This window comes from Neomonachus schauinslandi, chromosome 9 (genome assembly GCF_002201575.2).
Source record: "Neomonachus schauinslandi chromosome 9, ASM220157v2, whole genome shotgun sequence".
Lineage (NCBI taxonomy): Eukaryota > Metazoa > Chordata > Mammalia > Carnivora > Phocidae > Neomonachus > Neomonachus schauinslandi.
In genome coordinates this window covers 87,943,340-87,970,834 of record NC_058411.1, presented here as the reverse complement: position 1 = coordinate 87,970,834, position 27,495 = coordinate 87,943,340, and the positions used below count along the sequence as shown (strand labels likewise).

Here is a 27,495-nt window from a genome sequence, read left to right as displayed (position 1 = left end):
CCCTGCTGCTTTAGGAATAAAGAATGGTGTATGATTGCTTGATGGCAGTAATAAAATAGCACTGCTGAAGGCTTTAGCTCTGTATTTGTTCCTGGTAACACAACACTGACTCTTCTCAGTGAATATTTTTGGCTACTTGCAATTTTTGATCACAATCACATATTAGTTTTTCATGAACTAGACACATTAATGCAAGCACCACAAGAGAAAAGAATTTTAATCTAATAAACCAACGAGAGGAAAATTACCTGCCAGCAATATAAAGTGTGTCTCGAATTTTCAACATCAGCTGAAAGTCCAGCCTGTGCTGGGATTCATTGCCTGAAGGGCGTCCTCTAAAAACCGGATATTGCCTTGAATCTGCAAGTAAAAATGGGCTAAACTATCAGTCAGGATTATGGAGCTGAAGAATCAATATACAGCATTGATTAGCTGTATATACTAGTTGTAGAAGGGTTTTAACTAAATTCCTCTCTTAAGGTCTTGAATACAAATGAATAAAAGATGGTGAATGTTAGCAAATGGTCTTTTTCTTTTAACAGAAAATATATAACCTATATATGGGTTGCTTTAGAAAAGCAACCAACAAAGCTGTCCCATTTTCTCCAAACACTAAGAAAGGGCTCTGGATCAATTAATATGCAAAAACAGTTTTGAGACATATAAAACTCTCTTTCTAAAAACAAATACACGTAGAGGATCAAAACCAAGAAAGCTCCCTTCTCAGAAAAGAAGAATGCTCTTTAGATTACTTACAGTGATAATCAACTGTATTGAGGGGTTCATCATCTTCAGGAAAGCTGACTGCCCTCAGCTGGGAAATCATCAGGAGCAGCATGTAGGCACAAAGCAGGAAGAACCTCATGGTGGGCCAAGATGAAGTCAGAGCAGCCCCTCCTCAGAAATCCCACTTAGCTACCTGGAAAACAGAAACAATTTGGAAAGATCTCTATGCTGTGATGAAACTTTCTCATTTGTAATCAGTTCAATTTTCACCACAAGCTCTCTCCGGTGCCCCCCTCCCACCAGGAGCCCTGGCAGCGGTGGGTGAGGTATCTCTGAAAACACAGGCCAAAGATGGCAACATGCCAGCTCTGATTAAAGCATCTGGTGAGTATATGGAAGTTTTAGGCACATTTGCAGGAGTTTTTGAGGTAACTATGTATGTCATCACAGCAAGATCACCAGAACCACAAACAGAAATGCTGGCTGCTGACTTGGCAAGAAGATGGGCTAAGTTGGGATTAGAATTTTAATTAAACTCCAATCTGCTTCCCTTCCCCCAGCCTGAAATACATCCAGTACAGCTTGTCTCTGCACACCCCACCCCCCCCATGAAATGCCCAAGCTGTCTCACAAATATCCAGGGAGCTGATGGTCCTGTCGCCCCTCATCAGATCCTTGCTAAAGGCATTGCCAAATTCCCAGCATTACTCAAGCCTTAGCCCTAAATTCTTAAGTAGAGCAGTTCCCTTAGCTTACTAAGACCAACATGGAAGCAAGGACATGAATGACATTGAATCAGGGTGAAAGAGAATTAAAAGAAATGAAATGATTTCACGATCTACCAATTAAGCAGGACAGGACGGAAGCAGCACAGCTGACACCAGACGACTGGGGAAGTCTACCTTTTTACATAAAACCATTTGGACACAAACCAATACCCTAAGTATGCCTGGCCTCTTAGCTTTATTGAACTTTAGAACCATAGGGAGCCTTAGGGACCATCTAGTCCAACCCCCTCATTTTTCAGATGAGAAAACCATGGGCTAGAAAAATTAAGGGACTCACTGAATTTCAGGGAGCTATTTAGAGCATGATCAGGGTACAGACTCACATCACCTGACTCTCTATCCGGGCTCTTTTCATCAAATTAAATGACGAAATTAAGTGACCGTTTTTTTTTTTTTTCCTTCAAAAATATAGCATTACAAAAAATCTTTTTGGACTAATGAATATATTCATTATCTTTATTGACGTGATGCTTCACAGGTGCATGCATATGTTAGATTTTCTCAAATTGTACATTTACAATGTGCAATATATTTTATGTCAGCATCTCAACATTAGTTGAGCATAATATTAAGCATTAGTTGCACATTACCCATCAAAAAATTTAAAAAATCTTTAGCTGTTATTAATTTATTAAACAAGAAAATTAGGGCTCTGCTGGGCCAACGGGATGGCTTTTTTGAAACTGTAAATGCTCTACTTTGCAACAATACTACCGTGTCCTCGGCCATAATTATCCCTTACAGCTACTATACCGAACGGTGGAGCAGTTAGCTTTATCTACAGTCTCATCTACCTAAGAACTTTAGGAGAGATCATGAGAATCACTTCAAATTCTGGGTGAGTCCAACTACTCAACTGGGTACTTACTGTGCCTCTTTTATCTTCTTAATGCCAAACACACAGATGCACAGGTATGTAAGCTATGCAATGCTCTCAATGTTTGTCTTTCTAACTAAAGTAGAAACCGAGTATACGTGAATTTTAGAATCCTAGTTTTGCAAAAGAGAGAACAATCTTGCAATACATTTTTTCTTGATGGAGGATTAATTCAGCAGTAAGTTAACACATCAAAAATGCTCTGCAAAAAGCATGGTGGAGTGGGACCCGTGGCAGCATCATTTTGTACTCAAGTCAAAAAAGTGTGGTTGTTGGCAGTAGTCTGACTTGGGCTTGGTTGGAACTCCACAATTACTAGCTGACTGACCTGAGGAAGCTTCTTCTGTCTCTCTGAGTGTTCATTTATTTATTTATAACATGGGGATAATACCACCTTCCACTGGGTGAAAAGGAAGTAAATGTCTGGCTCCTATAAATTCTGAGCAAAGTTAGATCTCCTCACTCATTCCCTACTGAACACCATGCACATGACCTTGACCGAAGAATCCGGGCAGAGTCTGGGAAAAAGATGTCCTAAAATATTAAAGCTATTTGGCCATTTTTTCCCCACAGAGAGTTATTTTAAAATACAAAAGGATTATCTTTACAATAATTTTCACAACTTGAGCCTATTTATTAAACCTAGAAAAGAAGGTAAAAAACAATCACTGTCAATCTGACCATCCTAACACAACAACTGTAATGATTTGGTTCTAGTCTTCCTGTCACATGCACATATTTTCAGTGATGACAAGGTGACCTCTTTTAATGTACGACTTCTCCCAAAGCAGAGTCTTCCTGTCTCACTTTTCCATCGTGCTTCCATGTTTTGCCATTTATACAGACCCTGGAAAGTTGAAGTAGTATAAACACGTGAAATGTTGCCATAAGAACAACATGCTGTTATGACATCAATCCCAAACTTCATCCTCTGGATGGAAAGTCACTGGGTGTTTCTCCTGGGGTGTCAGGGGAAAAAATCAGGAGCACCCATCAATCCTAAAGAAACTTAGAAATATCTGTGTGAAAACAAGAGGCAGACAGTTCTGTGAATCTTTCTCCACCATGACAGGTAACTGAATGGTTCACATCATGTGGGCAGAACCTTGATGTCCCAGACAGCAGGACAGGGAGGGGCCCTCACCAGGAAAGGTGTCTCTCGCATCTGTGATTCCAGCATTGAGGCTGAGGATGAAATCACTGCTGACTCACTGGCAAGCACCAAGTTGCCGGCTGAGCTATCATTTCCTATAACTCACTCAACTCATCTGACACTGCAGAAAGCAATTTCTCCTCATACCCTACCCCCACCTATCTCATCTCTAAAAATAAAGCCCCACCACTAATTGCTTCCTGTCCCTGCATAAAGCTTTATTTTAAAAAATTACTTTCAGATTTGCCATAGAAATTATAAATGGAAGTATTTAATGTAAAATATATATCAAAGTAAGACTGAGTTGGGAAGGGAAGGATCTAGAAATACCTGCGAGAAATGAACCAGGGAGATTTATTTTGCATATAAACTCCTCAGACTATCTGGCTTTTACCTTATTTAAGGAAATATCTCCGAATTCTGGGGCTCAGTAAAATAGTGAGACTACTTATGCTGAAGGAGAACAAGTCAAGAGGTAGGGCAAAATGTTGGAAAAATACAGACCTTGGGGTTTGAAAAGTCAAGTCAAACTTGCTTGTGCCATTTACTTCCTGGCTTTGGGATCTTGTTTAAGACTTAACCTCTTAAAGCCTCAGTTTCCTTAAGCGTAAATTAGGAAATTTGCCATTATTACCTCCTAGGCTCTTCTGAGGATTAAATGAGACAGCCTAAATAAAACACCTAACATAGAACCTGGCCCATAATAAATGCCTAGTAAATTTTAGCGGGTATTATTATGACTATTATTGTTACATCTTATTGGGCAAACATGACCCCAGAAGGGGAAAGAAATGCTTATTACTCTTTTATCATGTACAACCATTCACAAAACCATTTATGAGTACCATCATAACAATGACAGGGGTGTTCTTAGAGGATTAAGATACAGTTTCACAGACATAGATGCTTCTGAGGAGGAGGAAACCACCTTCCTCATGTGTAAGGGTACAGTAAAGAACATGCCTAAATGAGATTTTTTTTTCCTTTCAACCAGAGAACGGGGGAAACTGAGTAAGTATATTTTGTCATTTTTTGGTATTATATATAGGCATCTCCCACATATATCTGATGTTAAAGCCTAAATATAATGAGGGAAGTTCTTAAAAGCAGTTCAGAGCTGCCAGGATAGCAAGGGTTTGGGTGGCAGAATCCTTGAGAGAAGGGAGGGTGCCAGGAAATGAGCTCCACACTTAGCACTTAATTTCATATTATGGGATTTGCTACTTCTTTTTTTAAAAAGATTTTTTTTTTTTATTTGCAAGAAAGAGAGAGAGAGAGTTGGGGGAGGGCCAGAGGGAGAGAATCTTCAAGCAGACTCCCCGCTGAGCACAGAACCTGATGCGGGGCTTGAACTCAAGACTCTGAGATCATGACCTGAGCTGAAACCAAGAGTTGGACACTTAACCAACTGAGCCACCCAGGTGCCCCAGGATTTGCTAATTCTTAAGCTACCTAAAGATGAGAGTGTAGCTATAAAGAAAAGCCAGATTTTTGGTAGTATCAAGTTTAGGGCCCACCATGAAGGAATCCCAATAAATATCTGCAGACTTTCTTTTGGACCTCTGAAGATCTATACCCTAAGGAGAGGAGGCAAACATGAGGTAGACAAAATTGTATAAAAACTCCAACTTGGTCTCCAAAAAACCAAGTGCTGGATTGAATAGATGTAATCTCTTCCCACTCTAGCTCCTTCAATAAAAGAGAAGGTGAGTCCTCTCTAGAGGAAAATAGTATTATCTGGAGACTACAATTTTTTATATAAAATTCTTAACAGCAATTACTAGACATTCCAAGAACTAAGACTAAGAGAGAAAGGAAGACAACTGAAATAGGCCCATGGGTAAGCCAGATATTAGAGTTATGAGAGATCAATTTAAAAAATAATTGTTTATTTTGTCCAAGAAAAAAGATGACAAAATGGAGAATTTCACCAGAGAACTGAACTCTATTAAGAGAGAATTAAATGGAAAGTTTACAACTAAAAAAGCACAATCATTAAAGCATTGTAATAGATGTGTTTAGCAATGTATTTCTTATACCTGAAGACAAAATTAGTGAACTAGAAGATGGGCTAATAGAAAATATCAAACAGAAACATGGAGAGCAAAGATGTTGGGAAAAACAGATGAAAGAGTAAGAGACACATAGGATCTTATGAAAACATCTAACAGAGTGCTGGTGAGTGAAGAGAGAGAGAGATGTGGATGGAAGCAACATTTGATGAGATAATGGCGGCATTCTTTTTCAAAACTGGCCAAAAACTGTAAGTCTCATATTCCAGAAACCAGAACTTCTAAATACAAAGAAAAACATACTTGAACACATCATAGTCAAGATGCTGAACACAAAGACAAAAAAAATGTTAAAAGCTAAAAGAAATTTTACCTTCAAAGAAGCAAGAATAATACTGACAGCTGACTTACCAGTAGAAATGATGGAATCCAACAGACCATAGAATGACATTTTTAAAGTGCTGAAAGAAAGTAAATTCTCAGGCAAGATTTCTATTACGAGTGAAAATATTCTTCAGAAATGAAGGCAAAACAAAGACGTTTTAGACAGACAAAAGCCTAGAGATTTGTTGTTAGCAAATCCAGACTAAAAGAAATACTGAATGGGAGTTCTTTAAGCAGGATAATGTACAGGGTTTGTTAATAAAAGTTCTTTTTTTTATGTTATGTTAGTCACCATAGTACATCATTAGTTTTTGATGAGAAGTTCTTTTTATAGTTATAGAATAGTGACCAAATTCAAAATTAACGAATCCCAGATAAATAAATTGGCATAGAATCTCTGTCTCCTTGAAAATTATATTAGTGCAAAGGAAATGAGAATTCAGAAATGGAGTAGGCCTACTTCATCCCCAACCCAAAGAACCCAGAAGGATACCATGCTGATTTTAAGGCTCTGGCTATCTTCTGGGGATGCCACTTCTTGAAGAGGAGCTGTTCAGACTCTCCTACTGCATATACCTCAGGATCTGAAAGTGGAGTTGGTTCCTCCCACCTTCCCAATTATTCCTCCAGATCTTGGAACTTCATGCTCTTCAAAACAAATCTTTCTATTTGAGGCCTGCCTCTCCTCCTCCTTTTCAGCTGATAATGTCCTAGTCACTTTCTCTAAGAAGTGAAGTTCAAAGACTTCAGTAGCCCCAGTCTATGGTTCCATTCTGGCACTTGTTATCAGCTGTAGCTTCTTCACCTCAAAACTCATAAAGTCATGCACCTCATGCTTTGCTATCAATCTCTTGTCCTTCCAGCTTATTTGTCTCACCATTTTCACCATGACTGCTCCTTCTTCTCATCAGGGCCATCAGTCTCCTAACTGATCTCATTTTGTCTAATTCATTAAGCTTCCTCAATCTTGACATAGCACTTTATCCATCTTAGATGTAACAGTCAATAGTCAATCATTGTAATAATACTTTAGCCTATATTCTAGACTCCTTCATCCTTTGTATCCTTATCAGGCTTTCTTGTAAAGTTCTTGGATGAACTCAACCCTTCACCTGTCTAAGCTTCTCTCATCTCAAAAAAAAAAGGAAAAGTAAAAAGCTTCTGTGACCCCAGATCCTTCTCTAGCTACCACCTACCTCTTTCCTTCCATTCACAGACAGACACTTAAAGTTCTATATTCTCACTGTTGTCATTTCCTCACCTCCCACTCATTCTTCTACTTCCTCTGTTCTAGCTCCTCTCTCAATAACACTTTTCAGTAAAGACATGATGACCTCCAGGTAGCTAAATGCAATGGGTGCTTCCAGCCCTGTCTCATATAATTATCCAGTAGCTTTAGACACAGTTGACTGTTCACAGCTTTTCAAAACACTACCAATCCCTGCCTTCCCTTATATGGCATTTTTTTGACCTCTTACCTATTCTGCCTGCCCCTCGTTTGTCTCTCGATCATGTCTAAATGCAATAAGCATTTTCCTTCAGAATATAAAGCTTATATAATCTCACAATCCTCCAGTAACTTTCTATTACTCTTTGGAGAAAGCCCTGATCTTTATAATGGAGCCATTAAGACTTTCCATGTTCTGAGTCCTGTCTCCATCTCCACAGTCTTATTTGAGCCTGTCTCCTTCTTTACTTGTGCTTCTACCACTCTGGCCCTGTATCTGGCCATGGACTGTGTCATTCCACCTACTTCCATCAAGCCTTTGTTCCTACTTTCACTCTGGATATCCCTTCTTGTCTCCCATCCTTGGCCTAGTTAAGTCTTCTTCATTTTTTTTTAGAGCCTAGGGAAGATTCTTCTCAGTGCCTTGGGATAAGCATGTCTTACAGTTGTCTATACTTGAGACAACTGTGAATGAACAGCAGATGAAGGAAGAAACAAAACTAATCATGGGCCCTGAATCACTACAAGCCCTGCTGAATCTCTCAGGGCAAGATTAGCTTTTCAGACTCCTGTCTAATCTAGATTTATTTAATACTGTTAAATAAACAAACAACAACTATAACAAAGGGCAGCAGAGCCAGGAAACCCTAGGTTCTACTCCCAAATAGCATTCTTTTAGTTGAATATGCTGTGACTAAAGGAAAGAATGGGGGTGGAACCAGAGCTGTAGTGTAAGGGGCACCATTCATTCTATAGTCTATGAAATTCCAGGGGGGCACTGTTCACATTGCAGTCGATGAGAATGACAGCCCCTGGAGTTAGTTACAGGAGTTATAGGTCTGCCACCTAACAGCCCCACAGGACAGAGTGGAAAGGGAGCAATGGGTTTAGGTAGATTGAAAAAGAGCAAAGAGAAGCAAGTTAATTGTTATTCTTTGGAACCTACCAAGACTCAGAAGGTTGTAATTGAAGGTCAATTACAAAAGGTTCTTGTTTATATAGCATTTTCATGTCTGGATTCGAGCAGTATGTTCTGTGTAGGGCTGTAGATTTTAGTAAGTGCTCAACATCAGTATTTAATCAGAATGATATGACAAGCAGGCTGACAATATAGCCTTTTAAATATAAGAAGATGAGAGGAAGAGATGACGAACCTACTAGTTTCAGAAGACCCTTAAGCAGAGTTGAGGTGGGTATTCTAAGCCCTCCTGAGGACCTGGTAGCTCCCTGCATCCAGGCTCACCAAGCGACTCCTGACCAATGGGATCTCTTGGAAGAGCGCCAACTCTCTTGTGGAAGGAATGTCTAGTGCTACCCCCACCACACCGCCCAATCATCTCCTTCACACAGGCTTGTGGACCAGGTGCCATGTGTGAACAAATACATCCTCTCTTACTCTGGGCCAGGAAGAGGTGGCTGAAAGGCTCTTGAATCTGAGAGCCTTCTGCCCTCTGGGAACTTGGGTACCCGAGTTCTCAAAGTGCTCAAAGAGGCTTCGTCATTTTAATGACACTTTATAATCAACCACCTAAAACACTGCCCCATGGCTTGTTGAGGAAATGACGAATCAGCTCTCTGACTCATTCTCCACGCAGCTGAGTTCCTGCTGACACATCAGAATCTGGAAGGATGTGCATTTTCAAGGAGCAGGGAAGAAACCTTGTGGGGAACTGGGGACTTGGAATAAAGAACACATCAGGGATTCTTTTCCCACTGACACTGGCAGCAGGAGGGGAAAGGGACCAGGAACCAGGAGATTTGGGAACACAGACTTGCTGTGTGATCCCCGACAAGTCTCTGGCTTGAGTTTCTTCATGTAATAAAAGTGGGGTGGGGGGACTAGAAATATAGGAACGCCTCTTTCCCTAAGAGTCCATGATCTTCTGAGGGCTGGAGGAGAGAGGACTCCTTCTGCCTACTCAGATAAACATCCTGGTGTAATCCCTATTGCTCCACAGGTTCTTTCCCCTCAACATGTGAGCATCTCAAGTGACTCCCATCACAGACACACAGTATCTCCCCTGATCCTGAGGTGGCCTGTGTTATCTCCCTGTCTCTCACCATCTCCACCAAGTTTCTCTGAAGAAAGGTCTGAGCCCATTGTCTCCATTTTCTCACTTTTTATTAAGTTTTTCACCCACTTCAGTCTAACTTCAACTCTTGTCCATCAACCACCAAATTGCCAAACCCAACTCAACCCTCATTCTAAATCTTCTTTCATCTCCCTGAGGTATTTAATCATGTTGGTCCCTCCTCAGCTCTTGAATATCACCTCTGGCTTTCATAGTAATCTCCTTACTTGTCTAGCTACTCCTTTTCAGCAAACTTCTCCAACTTGTCCCCCTACACTCACTCTTAGATGTAATTCTTCATGGTTCCACTTGGCTCTTTGGAGGTTCACCCACACTACACCCACCTTTTTCACTACCACCAATTAACTGATGAATGCCAAATCCATGTGTCCAACACAGACCACATTCCTCAGCTGCAGAGCCAGCTGTCCAAAGTCAGATATTTTGACCTCAGTAAAATATAAGCACTTTAAATTCAGAAAGTGCAAACCTGAACTTCATATACTTTGCCCTGACTTGTCCTCCTGCTAAATTCCCTACAGAGCACAGGCTCTGGGCTCAATGTGCCTGGGTTCAAATTCATACATTATCACTTACCAACCATGTGACCTTGGATATATTACTTTATCTCTCAAAGTCGCAAGCTTTCTCACCTAAAATGAGGATAATTCCAGCACTTACATCATTACAATGATTCAGTGAAATAATCTATGCAACACATGTAGCCAAATCCTCTGCACCTGGTAAGGATCCGATAGTTACAACTACTCTTATTGTTGCTGTCATCACTGATATTTTTAATATCCTACTCAGTCATTTAAGCCTTAAACCTGAGAGTCATCCTAGATTTTTCCCTCTCTATCATCTTCTCCAATCTGTTAGCACACCCTATTGAATTTCTCCCTTTACTGCTCTAGAATACACCCTTAACTGGTTTTTGCTCTCACAGACTTAAGTTCATTCTCCAAAAGCCACTAGAATGATCTTTCCAAAGCACAAACAGTATCGTGTTACCTTCTTGTCTAAAAACAATTTGATGGTTCCTCCTAAAGGCCTGATGATAAAATTCATTTTCAAGATTTACAGGGTTCTCCACAATCTGATTCTCACCACCTTCTGTTTCATCTACCAATAATTCCCCACCTTGATCCCAAAGCATTGGCTCCCGTGAACACTATTTTCTCTCAAATGCCCTTCTTGGAAACTGTCTACTTACCAACTCGAAATGTCGCTGGCGTTTGCCTCTTTCCTATTTTTTCCCTCAACCCCAAATTCCTCTCCTCTGGCCACACTGTTCTCCTAAGGATGGCTAATCAACTGTACTACCATGTAAATACTTCTATTACGGAACTTACCATATCATAGTAATTACTTGTGTTCACATTTTCTCTATTAAACTGGGATGCCTGGAAGAGAGAGCAGATCTTAGTCAGCCTCTATCCCAGCATCAGGCATGGGGACTGGCACCTAGGAGGTCTTCAGCCAGTATTTAGTGAATACAGGAAGAGGCAGATATATGAAAGAGGTTGTACATGTGACGGGACTCGGCTATGGCACAGGTGCCACATGCACATGTCTCTACCATTGCCCCAAACACCTACAGTCTTGAGTCTACAATGTTCTCCTACGACGTTGGCACGCAATCCTCATTAGCCCCCAGTCCATGAGTTTCCAGGTGCTGCAAAACCAAGAGGTTCTTTACAAATGGCAACAGATGCCTCTTTTCACACGTACCCATCACTAACAAATGGCTCTTTGATCCAGGAGTGATGGGTAACACGGGCCAAAGGGGTAAATGATTTCTGTCACTCCCCACTGGAATTCCTGTTCATTCTGCAGCTTTCCCAGAACAAAGGAGAGGAAAGCAGGGCTGTTCCTGAGATTAAAGAACAGGGTCTATGGGACTGGCAGGAAGCCTACTTGACCCCCCACTACCCAACAAACAAAAATAAAATAAAAATCAGCCAGCCATTAGGCAGAGATCCTGCAATGGGTAATTCTTCCCTTTGGCTGATAGCCTCTTTCCAGCTAAAAAGTAAGTAGTGCTAAAGCATAACAAAGCCAGAAATCAGTATGAATACCTTTCTAAGATCTTTCCTTTGGGCTTGATTCTGATAGAAGAAAAAAGGAAGGAGGCAGTAGATGCCCCGGAAGGGAGATGCGGGCACGCTGCAGGGTACGGAAGCCTGTTGTGTTCTCTATTAATGCCTTGCCTTTATAATCGATGTCTTCCCCAAAGTCGGGTCAATTATGTTTATTTTAATTTAATTTTACATGCATGAGGAAAGCTGGTTATTTTTAAAGTTTTCTGAAAATTAAAGCAGCTCTTATGTAAGGTTTTCAGTTTAAGTCTGAAGTTTTTTAAAGCAAAGCACACCGATATCTCCATCAGTAAGGCTTCTGGTCAAATATTAATAATTCAAAAAGGAATTGAACTTAAAAGGAATTGAGCAGGAAGGGACATAAAACAGGATCTAACCTGCCTTTGCCAAATCCTAAGCAAATCAGAAACAGGGATCTCAGAATTTGACCTCTGAGAAGAACCATGGCTCCAGGGAGCAGAATTCTAGTGACAACTTATCTACAAGTTTTGCCGGTCCGTCCTGACTCAAATTGGGTAACATTTTAAAGCTAAATTGTCCTAGAAGCAATCTTCATTTAATGTGAAAATAACACAAGAAAGTAATGAGAGGATGAGCCCCATATCTAAGCCGAGAGGATCTGCTATCCAGGCAGATGACAAACACATCAACTTCTTAAGAGATCAAGAGGAGGGCTAGCTTTGTGAAAACAACAAAACATAGGGATCTTCTATGATTGAAAAAGAAAAAAGAAAATTAGATAGCAGAAGATTGCTGTGGCAGATATGAGCACAAGAGTGTGTCCTTTTTTCAGGGAGGACTGCAGGGCTTTCCAGGCTAACTTGGTGACAAGAGAAATTAAAAGCCTTTTTTGTTGTTGTTATCTCCTCCATACACAGAGCCCCAGCTAGGCCCAGCTGCTCCCTGTGGGCCTCCAGGAAAGGAACCATTCTAGACAAAGGAAGAGCTCAGGGTTCCAAGGCAGGACTGAGATGCCAAAGGACTCAGCCTGTCTTTGGAAATTGGCTTATTCTACCAGATGACCTGCTGGGGCTGCCATATGGCCTGCGCCTGACATTCTGTTCAGGATAATAGGGCCTGGGTCCATGCCTGGTTCTGCCCTCTGGGCTGGGATGACAGAAGTAGAGCATGTTTGTTCTGATTCCACTGATTTATCTGATTCTGCCACTATGGAACCTTAGCTTTCGATATCCTCCATGGCACCTTTTTCAGGTTTTCAAAGGACATGAACGATACCCAGGCAAGGAAAGACTAAGGATGAGCGGCTGCCACTATTCCTGGAAGAGAAGAAGCAGATAAATTAAGGGACGTGGGATCCGAGGGGGGGGAAGTCAGTGCAGAACCTAGAAGTCCCCAGAGTCCAGTTCACCATCACTGCCAACAACGAGAGCACTTGCTCAACGTGAAGAGTTCGTGTCTCCATGTTTTATATTCTGCAAACTGCCTCACAGAGACTTCCAGGAGATGCTGTGACTTAAAACGGTGTCCGAGCGTTTACAGAGGGGTTAAACTCTAACAACCCAGAGGAAGAGAGGTGGTCTTTTTTCATATTTTAAAAGCCAAAAATTCCTGGCTCAAGTCCTATGATTTTCAGTTGCCAAAAACATGGCCTTTGAATTTGCCTTCTGTATTTGAAAACAGTAATAGTTGCTTGTCCGTGGCAGATGTGGTGAAAGATCACGAACGGTTCAGAAGGACCCGGAGCATCACCGTTATCCACATTCCGTTAGGAAACGTAGTTCTACTTGTTTTGAGGAATGCCTTTCACAGGTGGGTGGAGAGTGCATGGCCTCTGTACTATTGCTGCAACTTCCTGTGAGGTTATGATTATTTCAAAATCCTTTAAAAAAAAAAGTGTTTTGTCCTACTGATAGAAATGAGAGCCCTGGTGACTTACGTTAGCCCAACAATCCCGAATTAAAAAAGGTGTCATCAAGAGTGAGAGTAAATGGCCAGAGTGAATTTCATGGCTGGCAAAACCTCTGGGAAGGCCCAGCCTGGGCCTGAGTCGTTTCCCTGGGACTCACCTACAGACGTCCGTCTGCGCTCCGCATCCGAGATCTGAGTTTTTGAAATACCTGGGTCCGCCGAGGCACACTGGGAGCATAGGTAAATCGTGCCAATTCCCGATTTTTACTAAATCAACTCAACACTCAGAGGGTATGAGAAAACGGGGCCCTTCCTTCTGTGAAGGGTGGGGCCTGCCTGAAGTACCCGGCAAAGCACTATCGGAGTGGGGATCGTGGACTCTGGAGCCAGAATGTCCAGGTAGGAGGCCCAGTTTGCCACTTAACTAGCCGTTTGCCCTTGAGCCAGGGGTTAACTACTCTCTGGACCTCAGCTTCTCTGTAGACCGGGAATAAGGCTGGCCGCCTTCTCAGAGTTGCTCAGAGGATTGAATGAGTTATTAAAAGAGCATACAGAATTCCCAGCATATGTTAGCGATCCGGTGAGTGGCAGGAAGACTGTGCAGGGCTAAAGGCACAACCTTGAGAAAGGGTTGTGTGCTTCTAGCACTAGCGCTGGAGATAATTATGCTTTACATGTTATATTACCCTTATCTACGTTTATTCTTGCCTCGCATGTTATATTACCCTTATCTACGTTTATTCTTGCCTCACCTTATGAATCACCGGGGGGGGGGGGGGGGTGGTGGTTACTAAGCTTACCTGCAACATCAAACACACCTGGAGTTAATAGGGAGTTAGGAAATCTGGATTCTACCTTTGATTCAGCTTCAGGTAGCGGAGAGGCCATGAGAAAGTCAATGCACCTCCTCTGGCTTCGGTTTCCTCCTCTATATAATGACAGGGTTGGGCTAGAATGTCCTTGGTCTCGAAGGCCCCCTCCAAGTCATTAGATTTTCTGATTCTGAGTTTGGTGCCTGGTTTGAGAAGGGCTCTTTATCAAAAGCAAAATTATTCTCAATTCACACTTCTAAATTTTCCTATAACATTGATGTTGCCTCTTTACCTCTCTGTCCCCACACGTACTTCAGAGCTGACAGAGGTATTTCATTCCCGTCTGTGTGTGACAGTGGCCCTCAGCTCTCAGGGATATTCATCCTACACCAGGGGCTGGGCAATGAGGTTTTACCTTTTAGAGTGTTTTATGCTTTTAAAGCAAATATGCCTTATCTATTTTGGTCCTTAAATGTTAGGACAGAAATTATTATCGCTACTGAATTTCACGTCAGCTTCATGAGGACAGAAGTTACTTCTGTTCTGGGCTTTATCTTTTTTTTTAATTTTTTTTAGAGAGAGGGAGGGGGTCGGTACGGGGCAGAGGGAGAGAATCTTAAGACTCCCCACTGAGCACAGAACCTGATATGGGGCTCAATCTCAGGACCCTGAGATCATGACCTGAGCCAAAACCAAGAGTCAGACATCTAACCAACTGAGCCACCCAGGCACCCCTCTCGGCTTTACCTAGTACCAGATACCTACTTAGAGAATTTTTGCTGAGTTAGTGAATGGATCTCCACTATGCAGATGAGAAGTTAAAGAACTGCTTGAGGTTAGGCTGTTAAAAAAAGGCTCTGCATCATCTGTCTCCAGGTCTGTTGCTCTTTCTATCACCTCAATGACTAATCTCAGAGAAGCTCAAAATGGATTTGCATAGACAAAAATAAAACCTATGTTTCACGGCAACACTCGGCAGTGACCTTACAAATACAAGGCCGAAGAGGGACCAGGAGGCAGCGTTTGGATGATGCTTCTCTTAGCACCCCACGTTATGGGTGTATGGATTCACCTAATTCCCAAAACAAACCTCCCTCTCCTACCTCTCTGCCTTTGTATGTGCTTTGCCTACCTCCTGGAATGTTCTTCTTATCCTTTCCTCTTCCTTGATATGGCCAACCCTTAATCAGAAATCACGTTCCACCAAGATCTTCTGCCACCGAAATCTGAGCTCACCTTTGTCAGAGCACATACCACACAATGTTCTATTTCCTCATTTTCTCAACTTCCTTTCTCTTCCCCAGCCCCACACTATAAGTTCTTGAGTACAGGGACTGTATCTTTTACAGCCATAAATAAATTCCTAAAACGTGGTTGGTACACAGGGTTTTAATAGTTGTTGGTTGAATGAATTGTTGTGTGCAACTCTGTACCTTATCAAGAGAAAAAAAAAAAGTTGAAAAATCTCCAAAGAGCACTTTTCCCCCTTACGATGAACTGGTAGCAATAGGTCACCCATATGCACCAGTAATGAACACAGGCCAATGTGAGATTATGCTGCGGAATGTGTGGAAGGCATTCTCTCTCGTGGCTGCTGATGTGACCACAGGAAGACATGGGCTGCTGGGGATGTTGCAATTGCAGGGATGGACCCACAGGAGTCACACTGCTCCAGGGATATTGTCTGGCCCATTTCCTACAAGGACCAGAGCCTTGGGCCTGGGGCCCCAGATTCCATCCCAGCCACAGGAAGTGGAAGCACCTGGGGAAGCTACAGAAAAAAAGAGTGTTGCTTTACACATGCAGACAGGCTGAAAAGATTGTGGGGAAAAAGACTGAGGGAAATTAGCCTAATTACCTTTGGAAGGAAAAGTGTGGCTGGTTTTCCTTTTCACCACTTACCCTTATTATAGGCTTGCAGCTCCTTGGTAAAAAGCATTATAAAAGTAGGGAAGGTGGGGGTTTGGGGTCTTTTGTATAAAGGATACAGGGACAAAGTGGGATTATAACAAGAATAAGTAAAGAACTCTACCAGGACTGGGGAAAGAAAACAGGAGGGACCCCTAGGTTTCTTCCCAAGCTGTGTCTATTCCAAGCTGGGGTGGGAGGGAGAGCTGTCTCTTTCATGTTGCACATACTGAAGGTTCCAGAGAGTCTTCAGGGTAGTGGGAACTCAAGTAGAGGCGGCCATTAACACAGGCACAAGGCTCACCGGAGTGGGGGTGGGGGCACCACTTTCAGAAGCATTCTAATCAAAAGTTGCCAGGCCCTGAGCTCTATCTCAGGTGAGTCCCTAACACCTTCTCTGCTTCCTGTGTCTCTGCAGTACCCGACCTTCCAAGGCGGAGGAGGAAAGAGAAGGTGCTGCGGAGCATCCGAGGGCTGGGCGGCCAGGGCCCCATGGGCACGTGTGGACTAGCGTGGCCTCCCACACTCTCAGGCCAGCCCTGTTGCCTCTCCTGAGGTGAGATCCGGGAGCACTGCCGCTGAGTGAGAAAATGGAAGTAAAAATACTTTGACAATTGTAAAGGTGCTATATAAGCGTGAAGAAGCAGTATTATTATCAGTGCTTTATTTGGCTGCAGTTTGCATCAGCACTGTATACTGACGTCACGACGCTTTGGCTCCAATACATATGAACATTCCTCATTCCACAGACACACCTGCTCCATGAGTTACCAGCCCCACTGGGCCTCCTGCCCTTTGTTCCTGCTGTTCTCTGGACCTGGAAGGCCTTCTGAATGAGGCTGCTCTGACTGGCAAGTTCTTAATTGTCCCTGAGGGGCCACCACCCTTTTCCATCTCTCTCTGGTCTCCTTTCACAACACCCCATCCATTTCAGCTAGGGACTTGCCACGGTGGGGAGCACTGGCCACCTCCTTGCTCGCCTTTCTGATTAGACTGTGAGTTCCTGGAAGGCAGGAGCTAGGACTTGTCAGTGGAAATACGCTCACAGGCCAGTACGTGAGATGTTCCTCTAAGAGAGCAAAGTTTGCCGTCGGTAACAGACTCTTTTGGCTTACACGCCCCACACCTGGAGTTGTGTGTAATCTGCGCATGCTGGAGGCTGGAGAAGTACCGGTGATAATGATCACGACAAGCCATGGAGGAATGCTAAGGAGGCATGAGGCATTGTGCTAAGCAGCCCCCCTAGGCTGCTCATGCTATTTTCCTGAATTTGCAGATGAGCAACTAAAAGAGGCAATCTGCCTTAGGTCCCCAAACTAAATAGCGGGGCTTAAGTCAGTTTGACTCCAACATCTATGGTCTTAATCACTACACCAGGAGAAGATAATGCAGAAGAAATGGAAAAGAGAGGAGAAAAGAGGCATTTGTCATTTACTAAGAAAAGAATATCCTATTTTTAGCTTGACTTCACTATTGCTGTTTTAAGATATGAACAGCACTATTTCCCCTACATCCCTTCTAGTCTAATGACCTGGCAGGTAATGGCAGCAGACAAATAAAATGTCCATGAAACAATAAAATAATACCAGAGGACTTTCATGCAGAAGAGAGCCAAGATCCTGCCTCCCTAAGTCTCGGGAGTTGGCATCCACCTCTTCCTCCCATCTGCACCTTTGAAATGGTCAGAGAACTCTTCCCTCCCATCCTTGACTTAGCAGCAAAGACTTCCAAGTGTTTCCAGGGATGACAGGGCAGGGGTGCAGCAGGGCCAGGGAATCGCCTTGTTCAGAGGCTCCTGCGTAGACACAAATTAGGATGGAAGGCCTGAGAGGCCCCTTTGCTGCCAGGTCCTTCAAAGCTAAAGAAAGTTGCACTTGGGAACCCCTTCCATTAAATGTCTGGCGGGCCAGTCAGAGTAGATGTGAGGGGAAAGCACATTACAGGGTAAGTCTCTACCTCTAGAGAGAGCTTGTCTTTTTTTTTTTTTTTTTTTTTTTTTACTTTCTGTCTTCAAGGACCAGTAAGAGAGCAGCAAAGGGGAAGTTCTCACCTACACCCCCTCTCAACCCCATAAAATGACTGGAAAAGGGCTGTCATTGTGTGGAACTCAAGGAAAGAGCAATGGGATGATGGTCCATTCTCGTACCACTCCTGAGAATAAACACCCTCATACAATTCAATGAGGGAGCAAGCTTTCAGAATATCCTGGCTCCACCACCCACTAGCTTTGTGACCTTGGAAAAACTACTTCACCTTATATCTGTAAAAAATAGAAAATGATTCCACTCGTCTTAAAGAATTGTTCTGAGGGTTATAGGCTCAAGATACAGCAAACCTTTAAAACTGTGCCTGGTAAATAAGTGCAGTAAGTATTAGCTGTTAGCATAGTTATTGCTGTTAGTATTATTATTAGCATCATTCTGTTTTCTCTCTGCTCTGTCCCCTGCCCTGCGATAATCTCACCTATTCTGAAGATAAGCTCTAGAGATTACAGTTCCAAATTCTCTCTTGTAATATTCTTTGGAAGACTGGACAAAGAAACCGACTTCAAATAATTTCCCTTTTCGTGGCACTGGTAATAGAAACACCTAAGTCAACCACTCAGCATTCAGGCAAGATTCTCATAAAGATGGCAGCCAGCACATTAGAATTTAAGCATTTTGCCAATAGAAATGCACCAAATATACCTAATGTCATTATTCTTGAGACTCATCACACACTCAAGCTCATCTTTAATATCTATCTTAACAGAAGAGAGCCATGACGACAGATGATTAATAGCACTGAGACTTGGCTTCCTGAAGAAGGCTGGATAATGGAAGGAATACCACTACATTTCCAGTAGAAGAGAAGTCTGTCCAAGAGATGCTGGACTGAATTCTTTGTGGGAAAGGAAATGGGGTGAATGGAGAACTCACTCCTGATGCATTCTGGAAAGCAGGGCTGGAGGTCAGTGCTACAATACATCCCAGTCCATGATGTTCCAAGTATCTAGATGTTCAAACTCTCAAAGGGCTAGAAACTCCATATAGCAATTTAAAAACATGGCACCCCAATATTTTTATACTGTTCCCATTTAGAAGTGGATATATATATGTCCTCCCCTTGCATCTGGGATGTGAGTGTTTGAATAATGGAATATGGTGGAAGTGATGTATCAGTTTCTGAGCCCAGAACTTAATAAATGGGCAGCTTCCACTTCCTATTTCTTCAGACACTTGATGTTGAACCAGCCACCATTGTATGAGGAAGCTCAAGTTGCTCATGGAGAAGACTTTGTGAAGAGGACTCTGTAGAGAGGAGCTCAGGCCAGTCCTAGCTCAACTCTCTGCTGATGAGCCACACTGGCCCCCATGTGAGTGATCCGTCTCAGAACTGGATGCTACAGCCCCTGGCTGAGCTATCACAGGTGATACTACGTGGAGCAGAGTAGTATCTGCCAAAATGTAGATTCATGAGTCAAATCAATGATTTTTTTTTTTAAGTAAATGCTGTGTCCAGTGTGGGGCTGGAACTCATGATGCCAAGATCAAGAGGAGCATGCTCCACTGACTGAGCCAGCCACCCTTCCACCCAGCACTCCTGATTGTTTTTGTTTTAAACATCTGGTTATGGCATGGTTTCTAATGCAGTTAGATAACTTAATGTATTCCATGTTTAGGGGAGAATCCCTTCCTGGATCCTTTCTAGGTATATTCTCTATCTTGAAATATTGCTTTCTTTGCTTTCTCCTCTTAGACCAGCAAAAGACGGAAATTAGCTGTCGGATATATTGCAGATGACAGTAGTTTTCAGACTGTCTATGTGTCAAACAGTACAAAACTCATCCCTAAGATGTTTTGTCCCAGTCTCTTAAGATAATTCTTCTTATTTTTTATAAGATTTTATTTATTTATTTATTTATTTATTTGAGATAGAGAGAGAGAGAGAGAGCTCGAGCAGGGGGAGGGGTAGAGGGAGAGAATCTCAAGCAGACTCCGTGCTGAGTGCCTAGCCTGACACGGGGCTTGATCTCATGACCCTGCGATCATGACCTGAGCCGAAATCAAGAGTGAGACGCTTTACCAACTGAGCCACCAGGTGCCCCTTCTTATTATTAATCATAGAGAAGCAAATTATATCAATGAGGTACAATCTCAAATTAGCTTTTTTTTTTTTTTTAAGGGCTACTATTTAATGCTGGTGAACTTGGGACGAGATCAATATATCACACATGGCAGGATAACTTAGGACAACCATTTAGAAAACAATTTGACAATGTGCACTACACACACTCCCATCCATGTACATTAGCAATACTAACCTTTGACTCAGTAACTTTACCTCTAATGATTTATCTTAAGCAAATAATCTGAAATAAGAAGAAAAAAAAGGAACCTTATTAGAGGAAGATGCTCATTGTAGCCTTATTTATCATGGTGAAAAAATTGGAAGCAGGCTAAATTTCTAAACATGGAGAAGAAATTAAAATAAAAGTATACTGCATCAGCTTCGTGGAATATTATGCAACCTTAAGATGATAACAAGGAAGACCAGACATCCTCAGCTTATGATGTAATACTAAGTGGGAAAAGGATCAGAATATAAAACTGTATCTATACTGACTACAACTTTATATAGACAGAGATACATACAAATACACATTAAAATGGAAAAGATAAAAAATTAAGTTATTTTATATAATAACTTACATTAGGTTTTTTCCCCTTTAGAAAGAAAACTTTGTATTTCTTTAATATTTAAAAAGGTAAGATGGAGGGCGCCTGGGTGGCTCAGTTGGTTAAGCGACTGCCTTCGGCTCAGGTCATGATCCTGGAGTCCCGGGATCGAGTCCCGCATCGGGCTCCCTGCTCTGCAGGGAGCCTGCTTCTCCCTCTGACCCTCCCCCCTCTCATGTGCTCTCTCTCTCTCATTCTCTCTGTCTCAAATAAATAAATAAAATCTTTAAAAAAAAAAAAATAAAAATAAAAATAAAAATAAAAAGGTAAGATGGAGAGATGATCCGTTAAAAAAAATAAAATTACCCTCCACCTCAATTAAGCAGAGAGTTTTCTTGGTCAAGATGGTTGTTATTGCCCTTCTGTTGAATAAAACCAAGAACTAATACTTGGATCCAGTGGTAAATAACTTATTTTAGATGGTAACTTCTTAGACAAAAGTATCTCTATCACTTTGTATCATATTTATCCTTTGGGTAAGAGAAAATGGAAGTAATTCAGAAATTGCAGTTAAATGAGCACATTATATTTTCGGCTTTGTTCCTCTCCCCTCCCAACCTTCTACTTTTCCTTTCCTAGACTTTCAGAATATAAAGTGCTAAAATAAACCAGCAACAACAGTTTCTATTTTTAGAGTGAACTTTAATCTAATTTTCACCAAGATCCATGCCAATTCAAAATCACTGCTCTTCTCTTGGGGCTAGTAATACAGTGATTTCTTTTGCATTAAAATTTAAGAATTACAGTCACATAGGAGAAAGAAAAACTTGGCTTAGACTTCTTAGTGGTCAAATGTACACTGGCAAAAGCAAATGGAAAACTGATTGCAACTGTGTACTTGGATATTTAAAGCCAACACCGTTTTTACCCCAATGGCTCAAATACTGGCATTAAGGTCCCGTTTCTTGACTCTAAAAACATGCACAGGAAAGTGGAGAAGGAAGGCCTGGCCTATTCAAATTCCAAATTTCCACTTACAGCCCTGCAAGCGAAGGGGCAGGAAGTAAGGACACTTCTTCTGCCGGCTTTCTTGCTCACTGCTGTAGTCATCCCCCTCCTTCACCACGATCCAAATAAGTGACCATCTAAGCGTTAGATTAACTTTTATTTCAATGTGTAGCAAAACATTAAGTACGTGTTCTTTTTTTTTTTTTTTTAAAGATTTTATTTATTTATTTGAGACAGAGAGAATGAGAGACGGAGAGCATGAGAGGGGGGAGGGTCAGAGGGAGAAGCAGACTCCCCGCCGAACAGGGAGCCCGATGCGGGACTCGATCCCGGGACTCGAGGATCATGACCCGAGCTGAAGGCAGTCGCTTAACCAACTGAGCCACCCAGGCGCCCAAGTACGTGTTCTTATAAACTAATTTCCAAGCAGAACTGTTCGTATTTTACCTTAGAGGTAAATGGCTGCTAGAACACTGAATCTATTTCAGAATTTGGTCACATTGAGCCATTTTTCTCAGGCATAAAATAAATACCACAGCAGATAAGGATAATTCTGTGCTTCTACCATTGGTTGTTAGAGCAACAAGAAGCCAGACTTCAGCTCTCTCTGTAGCCCTTTACAAATCAGCCACTCAATACTAATGCAAATGTAAACATATTCTGCCAACCACTGGGACTGAAGGAGTATCTTGGGAGCTAAAATGTGAACTCCCATTTGGTTCCAAGGCTTCTAGGCTAAGCGTTCTATTGCCACAGTCAAACAGGCAGAAGTCAAGATGTTCTCCATCAGAAGAAAATAAAGTTAGGGGCGCCTGGGTGGCTCAGTCGGTTGAGCGACTGCCTTCGGCTCGGGTCATGATCCTCGAGTCCCGGGATCGAGTCCCGCATCGGGCTCCCTGCTCGGCGGGGAGTCTGCTTCTCCCTCTGACCCTCCTCCCTCTCATGCTCTCTGTCTCTCATTCTCTCTGTCTCAAATAAATAAATAAAATCTTTAAAAAAAAAAAAGAAAAGAAAGTTAAATAAGGTAAATTAAACTAAAATAAGTAAATATAAACAAACCCTTAAACTGGGTAACTTTTAGGAGGCCCAAAGACAGGACACCTGTAGCTCTTGAAAGTAGAAAAATTACCATTCTCTCTCTCTTTCTTTCTCTCACATACACATACAAAACCCTAAACTATTTAAGTTGTTTAAAAGAATCTACATTAACACCTCTTGGTCACGGTCAAAGGAAAAATCGCTTATTGTTTAAAAGAACCTACATTAACACCTCTTGGTCAGGGTCAAAGGAAAAATCGCTTAATATTTAAGTGATGAAATCCATAGCACTAAGCATCAAGGCTTTGATCTTAATTAGCTCCTGCTACTGTGACTTACACCAGAGATGTTCGTAGGCTTTTAACACTACAGACAGGCTCCCCATCTCTTTGCTCTAACAGGCCAACAGCATGCCTATAAAGTAGAGAAGTCCACTTGATGATGCAAATGTGCAGGTGGGTGATTAGAGACACTTTGAGCATCGACTTTTCTTGTGATCTAAAATTTGCTCATGTAGAAGGTGGCTTCAGGCAGAACTAATGATGTATCTAAAAATGATGGCTGCAGAATCTCAGTTAATTTAGAGGGTTGTTTTTTTTTTTTTTTTTTTTTTTACTTTGAAATGTCTTTATTCAATGCAATTTGCCGGTGACCTCAACTTAATAAAAAAAAAACATGAGTGTATCTGAAATCTGTGCTTGCCATGAAATAGCTGTTAGTTTTAATACAGAATTCGTACCTGTGCTCTCAGAGGTGTCAGAATGACTGAACCAGAAAAGATCGTGGTTCTCACACTGAGTAAATGCAGATTCAATGGTGGTGCCTTATTTTTTATACCTTGGAGACACTGGATCTCTGTAGATATCTGGGCCGCCATGAGGATGATGGCACCTTTCTAAAAGTTAATACTGAGTATAAGACGACCCGGAACACATCTTGAGCTGGCATTAACTTGGTCCCGCACTGTGGAGTGTGTTTCAATTGGTCAGTGCCCATGCCAAAGGGCTGGCTAAATATTTTGATCATCACCTTGCAATATACCAAACTTCTTGGATCGTAAATTAGAAAATTCTCAAAGATGTCAATATTTGTATATTAGAATTTTAAGGTCTTAGACATGGATTTCTTTTTAAGTGTGGCAAAAGTACTGGAGTGAGTTAAGTCTCCTCTGGGATATTAGCCTAAAAACCTATAGAGAGGAAAGGACAGATCCAAATGAAATGAGCAGAATAATGCCAGCGCTCAATGAATTTGATTTTATGTTGTAAAACTATCAAACAGCATGTAGGCTTAGTCTAGGGTCAAAGGTTTCAACAAGAGCACTGATTTCAACTTTTTTTTTTTTTTCCTTTTGGTCCCATAATCCCCATGTCTTAATACCAAGTCTTGAGAGTGTGATCATCACAGTTATAATTCAAATGCAGGCCCGACATAATTTTATACTAGTATCTTAGTCTACTGAACTGTGAGGATTGCCCGCAGTGACCCTGGACTCCATGTCTATTCTGCCCTAGTTTACAACCGAGAGAACCAATGCCCAGGGAAATTAGGTGCCTTGTCTCAGTATATGATGCAGTGGGAACTCAGGCCCAGAGCTTGGGACTCTTTACAACTCACGTCTGTCTACTCAGATCAATACAAAACAAATGTCATTGGTGAAAAGAAGCTATCAGGATGGGCCACATGATTTGCAGGGGCCAGTGTAAAATGAAAATGTGGAGGTCCTAATTAAAAAATTATTAGTAATTTTAAGATAGCTACAGAAGAGCATTCTAGGCATGGGGCCAAGTGTGACTGCACAGGTAACACACCCAGGAAAACAGACCCTGGGTGTCGCGATTTCATTATTTACTGGATGCTGACTCTTGGAAGGTAAAGGGAAAGAAAGGCTCTTTGAACACTGAAAATGCTCAAAAATTATCTGTCACATGGATAAGTGAATGAATGACTATGCACATGAGTGAAAGAATGCACCTAGGAAATTACTACTAAGACTCGGGGGCAGGTTGAGTTAATGCAGTAAGTCAACATGAGAACTTGGTCCATTCCTTAACAGTCACAGTTCATAATCTGAAAATACCACATAACATGATCAACCTTCCCAGCCCCGACACAAATAAGTTGTGAGGACTACGTCCAACATGCGAGTGGCCACGTGCGCATGTGGCAGGCCTTACTGTGCTATTATGTGCTCAAGAAACGCCAACTGCTTACCAGAACTGTTTTGTATTTTTTCTCTCTTTTTGCATTTAGAAGTATCCATCCAGATACATTTTATGGAACCCATCCATGTGCAAAATCTACAAGCCCTTTCCTTCAGATATGAATATTTCATACATTGCCAGGCATCCTTGATTTAAAAACAATAGTAACAATAATAAAACTACTACAATTTATTGAGGTTTTATTATGTCAAATACCATGCCAAGTGCTTTGAATATATTTCCTCCTGACGAGGGCCTCATAACATCTCTATGAGGTAGATATATTACGCTGATTTTCCAGCGAGGAAAACCAGGCTCTGAGAGGTTGAGTGGCAGAATCAGAATTTGACCTTAGGACTATTTGGATTCCTGAAGACTCACTGCTCTTTGAAAAGAAAATAGTGCAAGTTGGACACACCAAGAAGAGCAGAGCAGGAGATATTGCTTGACTTGAAAGAATGAAACTTTTATTTGATAAGGCCTGAGTGAAGTTTCACTTTGGTGAACAGAAGTGAAAATCTAGGTTGTTAATTTTCAGCTTACCACAAAGGCCGATCAGTCGTACAAAGACATGTGGAGGAGGAGCCTCCTTGCCCACATTTTATGGGGCCTTCGGCCTGATTTATTGCATTACTATATTAGGAAAAGAGGTTAACAGTGTAACAGTACAGAGTGAAAGAAGGCTCAGAGCCAAAGCTAAGATTTCCTCTCAGGTAGTTTGTAGGATGTTTCATTAAGAGACAAGACAAAGATTTAAAAAAAAAAATGTGCATAACTTTCCTCGGTAGATACAGATTTACAATGTGTAACAGAAACACGGGCATCGTTATCTTTAGAGATTCAGGGGTTAATGGTTTTTGGAAGTAGGAATCATAAGAAAATGTGAGTTTATAATCATGAAATGTCTCAGAATTGAAGAAAATATAGTTAGTGTTTCTGTCTCTACCTCTCAGGAGATAAAAGTGCCTTCAGAGTTATGGCTTCTATTTATTATGATGTTTCAAAGTGTTAATCTGGCAGGAGTATCTTATTTCTTATTTAAAACAAGCTACAGAAAAAAATAAGGAAAAAATGTGGAAGCGTAGCAAAAGCAAATTCATTTTATATATATTCTGTCCACATTTTGTAGCATTGTCCTCCAGTGTCATATCTTATATATTTTTTTAATTGCCTGATCAAATAAAAAGTCTATTTTAGGTAGGCAAAATTTTCAAATAATGGCAGAAAAATATTTCTGGCCAAACACCAAAGTTTTATAGCTTGAGAACACTCATGAATATGTCTATGTAATATACACTGTATGTACATAGTATGCGTATATAACAGTGTGATACATACAAACAATTTGTAACAAAATGCTTATTTGGTTCATGTATCCATCCAATGGTAAGAGAGTCTCCCGCATCTAAGTCCATTGGGATGGTCCCAGTCCCCTGCCCAAGACTGCTTTAGGCTTCAGCCATGAGCAGGTGTCATGAGTATATACAGAGACCCAGGAGAAATGTGTTACTAAGAAAGGCTTCTTAGTTAGACTTGGTCTCTTGATCCGCTGGCTATTCACTTGGAACATGCCAGTTTACTGGAAATATGAAAAGAGCTAGCCAAGGACAGGACGACAGGCTGGGAATGGCAGAGAATACAGAAAGCACCTGAGTCTTTGATGACATCGTTGAACCAAAGAATTTACCAACCCTGGAGCCACCCCATCTCAGGACTTCTTTTTATGTGACTTAATACACATGTCCTCATTGCTGAAGCAACTTTGAGTTGGGTTTTCTGCTACTTGTAGCCAAACGCAACATGACTGACACCTATTATGTTCAAAGAACTATTCTGGCCAGTTTCCACGCATTTTCTCTAATTGATCTCACATCTCTAAGCTAAGGGATATTTTCTCCACTTAAGAGAAAAGGAAACTAAGACTTGGAGAAACTGATCATATACTCACATCCAGTTATCAGATAGGACAGGACTGCAACCTTAGTCTGCTTGACTTTGAAAGTTATCATTTAAAATCTCTGTACGTGGGGCACCTGGGTGGCTCAGTCAGTTAAGGGTCTGACTCTTGATTTCAGCTCAGATTATGATCTCAGATTGAGCCTGCTTAAGCTTCTCTCTCTCCCTTTCGCTCTGCCCTTCCCTCCTCTGTCTCTTAAAAAAAAAAAAAAAAAAAAAAAAAAGCCTCCTAAAATCTCTGTATGCCTTTGTGTACAACTGTGGTGGTACTGCATTTTTATATATGTCCACACTCATACACCTGTGGTGAAGGTGTTATCTGTGGTAGCCCATCATTTATCACATTTTTCGGTCTTTGAAAAGCTAAGATGTTCAACATAAACGTGTTGAACATAATAATGTTAAAAAGACTGAGGCAGAATTGAGGGAATATTCGATAAAATAAAGCAAATGGCAAGAGCTGGGAAAAGTAATCATTACC

The 27,495-nt window shown here is 41.5% G+C and overlaps 1 protein-coding gene across 1 annotated transcript in view; it reads right to left on the bottom strand.

Moving 5' to 3' along the window:
• SEMA6D (semaphorin 6D) overlaps positions 1 to 27,495 on the bottom strand; it is a 50,418-nt gene that overhangs the window by 11,334 nt on the left and 11,589 nt on the right. The window contains exons 2-3 of the mRNA XM_044917804.1: positions 757 to 919; positions 249 to 360 (exon numbers count right to left, since the gene is read on the bottom strand). Coding sequence (XP_044773739.1) covers positions 249 to 360; positions 757 to 865 — 221 coding nt within the window. The 5' untranslated portion in view covers positions 866 to 919. The remainder of the gene's footprint in view (positions 1 to 248; positions 361 to 756; positions 920 to 27,495) is intronic.